Source organism: Chiloscyllium plagiosum, chromosome 10, assembly GCF_004010195.1.
Source record: "Chiloscyllium plagiosum isolate BGI_BamShark_2017 chromosome 10, ASM401019v2, whole genome shotgun sequence".
In the NCBI taxonomy this organism is placed as follows: domain Eukaryota; kingdom Metazoa; phylum Chordata; class Chondrichthyes; order Orectolobiformes; family Hemiscylliidae; genus Chiloscyllium; species Chiloscyllium plagiosum.
Window position 1 is genome coordinate 85939474 of NC_057719.1, and position 6000 is coordinate 85945473.

At 46.8% G+C, this 6000-nt stretch overlaps 1 protein-coding gene across 1 annotated transcript; it reads right to left on the reverse strand.

Moving 5' to 3' along the window:
• Positions 1-764: 764 nt before the first annotated feature.
• On the reverse strand, positions 765-5467 carry LOC122554019 (EEF1A lysine methyltransferase 3-like). Its single transcript, XM_043698505.1, has 3 exons — positions 5297-5467; positions 3759-3870; positions 765-1177 (listed from the first exon to the last, which is right to left on the reverse strand). The coding sequence occupies exons 1-3, from the start codon at positions 5465-5467 to the stop codon at positions 765-767; spliced, it is 696 nt and encodes a 231-aa protein (XP_043554440.1).
• Between the last annotated feature and the right edge of the window lie 533 nt (positions 5468-6000).

The window sequence follows — 6000 nt, forward strand, 5'->3', positions numbered from 1 at the left end:
TTTCGGATTGTGGGAGGAAACCGGAGCACCCGGAGGAAAGCCACGCAGACACAGGGAGAATGTGCAAACTCCACACAGTCAGTCGCCCGAGGTGGGAAACGAGCGCAGGTCCCTGGTGCTGTGAGGCAGCAGTGCTAACCACTGAGCCATGATATCGGGCAATTTAAGTAAAGAACGGCCATAAACATGATAGTACGACTGACCTCTTTCTGCGTTGCAGGATTCGCTGACACATTGATATTTTTCGCGACAGCGAGCAAAAATCATTGTGTTTTATTTTGCACTGAAAATACCTTTGGAAATTCCCCCGTTTTTCACGCGCATCAGCGGCTGCCACAAGGGTGGGAAAATTAGATGCACAGGCGAACAAATTACAACGTTGCAATTTTAATTCTTCCAGTTATTATCCACTAGCCTGCGTTGAAAGTAATATGCCTTCGCCAGAAGACAGTTTAGCCCGTGGCATACAATACATTTATTTCATTTCATCTTTGCATTAATTTGTCACTCAGAAGTAGCACGACTGCGTTTTTCACAGTCACAATGAAACATATTGACAGGGTTCAACTTAACCATTCCCAAATTCAATTCAGCACTAAAACCGTTCTGCGTCAGACGCAGGTGCTCTATGTATTCGACGCTTTGCAGTAGAATATATGACAAAGGTGCTCATTGTTTCCAACTTATTATAAAGAACGAACAGGGAAAATGAGCCCCTAATCACGACCCCCAGCGTCAGTGTCTTTGAGCTAAAGTTTCCACATTTACATTAGGAACCAGTCCTCAGGACCTCTTCCGATTTTGGTCATTTTGTACACAGTAATATCCTTGTCCGCTAACTTGTCAACAACCAAGCATTTAAAGTACACGGGTAAAAGCACGTCATGAAAAGATAGGGAGCCATTTCCTTTTCGGAATGCGGAAGCCAGGTAGATGATGGTATCTGGATGAGCGAGATAATGCAATGTTCTGATCAGTGAGGAGTACGAAGCTGAGCTGTAAACAAGATCCGAACCCAGAATGAAGTCATACTCGTTGGTAAATCTAATGTGGTCTTCACCCCAAATCAGGGGGCGGACATTTATACGGTGTCTACAGGCAGCAGGGATGTTGATGGCGATGTTGTGTTCTATCTGCTGCAGTGCGTTCGGCTGATCTGTAAAGGTAACATTTCCACCTGACAAGACGAAGAGAGAAATTATTCATCCACGTTGAAGGTTGGCCCTGACAGCACACTACTATGCTATTTGATCACAGTACTCAGTGAGGTCCTGGTGAATTCCGGGATTCACTCACATTGAGTAATTGGAATCAGCATGGACCGAGACGCCCCTAACGCAAATGCTCAGACATTGATCTAAATAAGGAACACTTCAGCGCAACGTAAATTCCGGTCGTTTAAATAAGGAAGTCTGATTTATTTTAAAGTGCGCGGGGAAGGAAGTTAATCTCGTCCCTCCAATGTAGAGGAGACCACATCGGATGCAAAGGATGCAGTAGATGATGTGTGTGGAAGTACAGATAAATTTCTGATGGATTTGGAAGGATCCTTTGGGGCCTTGGACAAACCTGAGGGGTGAACCCAGGTTCTGCACTTCTTCCAATGGCATGGAGGAGAGGGTGAGTTGGTGGGTGGTGTGGACCTCACAAGTGTGCCAAGGAGGGAATGGTCCCTCTGAAACGCAGATACAGGTGGGAAGGAAATATATCTCTGGTAGTAGGGCATGTTTGTAGGCAGCAGAAATGTGGACAATCATGCCATGTATCCAGAGGTTAGTGGGGTAGAAGGTGAGTGTGGGGGGGAGGCGGTTCTGTCCTTGTTCCAATTAGAGGGGTGGTGTTCAGGGGTAGAGGTGCAGGAAGTAGAAAAGATGCACTGGAGGGCTTTGTCGACGACGTGGGATGGGTAATTGTGGTCTTTGAAGAAGGAAGCCATCTGGGATATTCTACGGTGGAATTGGTCCTCCTGGGAGCAGATACGGTGGAGTTAGAGGAATTGGAAATAAGGGATAGCGGTTTTACAGGAGGCAGAGTGGAGGGGGGGGGGAGGTGTTGACTAGATAGCTGTGGGAGTCTGTGGGTTTGTAGTAGTTGTCCATGTTGAGTCAGTTGCCGGAAAAGGAGATATAGAGGTCTAGAAAGGGGAAGGAGGTGGCTGAGATGGTCCAGGTGAACTTGAAGTTGGGGTGAAAAGTGTTTGTGAAGTTGATGAACTGTTCAACTTCCTTGCGGGAACATGAGGTAGCGTCAATACAGTCATTGATGTAATGGAATAAAAGGTGGGGAATGATGCCAATGTAGCTGCAGAAGGTGGACTCGTTCCACATACCCGATGAAGAGGCAGGCATAGATGAGGCCCATGCGAGTGCACATGGCTATCCCTTTGGTTTGGAGGATGGGGGAGGACTGGAAGGAGATGTTGTTGGGAATGAGGACCAGTCCAGCCAGTCGAATGAGAGTGTCAGTGAAAGGGTACTGGCTGGGTCAGCGTGAGAGGAAGAAATATAGGGTTCAGAGGCCTTTGTCATGGTGGATAGATGTGTGCAGTTATTGGATGTTCATGGTGAAGATAAGGCATTGGGGGCTGCGGAAAGGAAGTGGAGGAGGTGGAGGGGGAGGGCGTGGCTGGTGTCCTGAACATAGGCTGGGAGTTGCTGTACTAAAGGGGACAGGATGCAGAGATAAGTTCGGTGGGGGAGGAGTAGGCTGAGACAATGGGTCGACTGGGGTAGTCATGTTTGTGGATGTTGGGTAGGAGGTAGAATCAGGTGGTATGGGGTTCCCAGACAATGAGGTTGGAGAATGTGGGTTCCTGAAAGTCACCATTGACACTGTTTCTACCAGCTTTTCATGTGGTATATTGTGGAAAGGAAGTGAGGTAAATGCTCCTAATATCTCTCGTGATTTTTGTCAATTATCCTAAACATGCGCGTTTTCGATAACAACCATTCGGAAGAATCAGCTCTCCCATTTTACTCTATCAAGACACGTGCATGATTTTAAAGATATTATTGGATCGAGTGAAGTTCACAGCTGTAAGAAAAACGGTGGCTGTTCATCTCATCTTTCTAAAGTTTGTCATCTCTGATAATCCCACAATGCAATATCTAACATGAACATTAAAATAATTGGTTATCATCTGCACTGAGACTGAACGTCGCTCTGCTTTACCACTTAACTCCAATTTACAAGCTCAACGCGTTCGATGGCCCCAAACCACGACATTCTGGATCAGTGGTGCTGGAAGAGCACAGCAATTCAGGCAGCATCCGAGGACATGCTGCCTGAATTGCTGTGCTCTTCCAGCACCACTGATCCAGAATCTGGTTTCCAGCATCTGCAGTCATTGTTTTTACCAAACCACGACATAGTTACATCATATCACTGATATTTGGATATTGTTTTGTATTCGACATCAATGTTGTTCCTCTGGTGTCACATGCAGTATATTACAAAGGCAGGAGTTTTCATCTTTGAAATGGTCAATGTTAAATATATAGAAGCGAGTGGGCAGGTTGTTAGAACGTACTGTGGATTTACTGTCACTCTGAAACTTGCCATAGGGTAGAGGAGGGGGGCGGGGTAGGAGGTTTTCCGCCTTTGAATGATCAACTACAGTGTTCTATTCTTTTTCATTGTCACCCTCCAACACACACAAGTGCGCCCGTACAGTCCTCCTAACACGCTTTCCCTCCTTCACAAAACTATTTTTATGTGGCCAGCATTCAACAAAATAGTAAAGGTCATCTGTTACTCACCTAGCAATGTTGCTAGAATTCCCACTATTCCAGTGCCCGATCCCAGCTCAATCACTTTCTTCCCAGTGAAACTAATGTTCTCCTTCTCAAAGTAGCGGCAAAGAGCAACACCCTGAAAATATTGAACAGACAACACACTTTTCAGGATTAACCCATTTCACGCATTTGTAATTCACTGCTTACCCCAAATCAATATGGGTCATGAATGCGAGCGACTTCCTCTGGAGATAGGGGTACACTGGTAACAAATATTATCACCTGGCAACTTTTATCGAATCAGGACTAATCCGCTGACTTATGTGTCGCTTGCTGCAGCGCTGAGTCAGGAAATACATACTTTCCATTAATTGTGTCTTTTTAAAATTAAGTTTTTTTTTCCAATCAACTTGTTCAGAGATGTGCTTACACAACTCTGGAGCAGGTGGGACATGCACTCGGGCCTCCCGGTCCAGCGGTAGGGACACTATGTGCTGCTTAACCCAACCCCGTGAACGTTAGCTGGACGTCATGACACAACATGATGCCGTGGTGAAGGTAAAAGTGGATTTGTCATCAGTATCTTTGGATTCCGTATGTGTTTGGAACCGGGGTTTCCTTTTTAAATAGCTGCTCAAGGGAGGTCACCAGAGGCTGATTGTAAGACAGCATGGGTCAGCAACTTCGGCAAGAAAAGAAAGCCGACACTTCTGAGCTCAAGTTATTTAACCAGTTCGAAAAGTCTAACCTTTGCTGTGAGCAAGACTTGTCAAATGTCTGTGAGGAATTCATGCACAGGAGAGACAATGCATTTGGGGTTGGCTTTTACCGGAGCTACGGGCGTTAGACAGCAGGTTGGCGGGACAGCAAAATCCATTACTCCTCCCCATTTTGCGCCACTCAGGCGTTTCACAGTCCAGTTGGGGTCAAGGGCACCTGGGGTGAAAATCCCACGATCTGCCACTGTCAGCCATCGTGAGGAAGGCAGGTCCTTTGGTCTCATTAAGAAGCTGAGCTGATGCAGGTAGAATCGAAAAGGGAATCCAAATGGGAATGATGAAGAGAACGTGGTTGGAGATGGAGATCAAAAGCACGGTTGCGTTTCAATTATGCCCAAACGCCCCCCAACCCCACCCACCCCTGCCCGACCTCTCCTGCCCCCAACTCTCCACCCTATCCATCTCCTTCCCTTTGCTATTTCAGCCATGGCCTTAGGGACGGTGCCCGGGTTACCCCGCAAGGACACGTGGTAATGTTTGCTGGCTATGGTCCCCACACTTAAGGTCCTCAATTGCCATGCCTCTTCCCGATCCGTATGTACCGGGGTGGAGATAGGAGGCCGACAAATTCCCTAGCTGCGACCATTCCTCCCTCGGACCCTGCACCCACCCAAATTCAACACGCCAAGGCACTGGATACCAGCAGACATTACAAATTGCTGAACTCTTTGTAAATCGAAAGTTTCTGAGCAATTGAAAAGTAGATGGCAAAGTCTTAAAATTAACTCGTACATCAGGGTGACAGACCGGCTTTTCTTGGATCTGACCAGTTAATGAACTTACTGCGTCCCAGACATAAGCAGACACACCCAGGTTAGCGCTCGTGTTCCGAGCGACCTTTAAGCAGTAGCCACAGAACGCGAAATTGTTCTGATTCATGTAATAGATCGAGGGCTGAATCTTGTCCATGGTGTCGTCGTCGTTGGAATTCTGCGAGGAGCTAGCGGTGGTCATAGCTTCCAATCTACTTCCAAACATTTCCCAGCGGATGCTGGCGACTCTCTTCAAACGTCTGACTAGCACAGGGAACGAGCATTTATATCACGCCCCATCCACTGCAAATCCGCCCCGTCCTTGGGATGTTCCCAATGTCCTCATAGACAATCCTGCGCAATTGCAGTTGCTAGTCAATGAAACATTCCGTCTATTTTGTACACCGCAAAAGAGTCGAGAATTAATTGATCCGATAATAAGCATTGTCGGGGTTTGAGGGACAACGGTGCTGCTAAGTTTGGCATAAAGGTAATATACTGCTTTGCGCTTCGAAAAAAACCTTTCTGTTCAACATTTAAGAATGTCATAATCGACAGAGTATTCATTGTGCACGGAAGTGGATTCTGTGCCCAGACTGTGTAAAAACAATGACTGCAGATGCTGGAAACCAGATTCTGGATTAGTGGTGCTGGAAGAGCACAGCAGTTCAGGCAGCATCCATGGAGCTTCGAAATCGACGTTTCGGGCAAAAGCCCTCCATCAGGAATAAAGGC

Coding starts and splice junctions, on each gene's coding strand:
- LOC122554019 (XM_043698505.1), bottom strand. CDS start 5,467: ATGACCACCGCTAGCTCCTCGCAGAATTCCAACGACGACGACACCATG. Junction 3,871..5,296: donor CTGCTTATGTCTGGGACGCA/GTAAGTTCATTA, acceptor CAATATTTTCAG/GGTGTTGCTCTTTGCCGCTA. Junction 1,178..3,758: donor AATTCTAGCAACATTGCTAG/GTGAGTAACAGA, acceptor TCGTCTTGTCAG/GTGGAAATGTTACCTTTACA.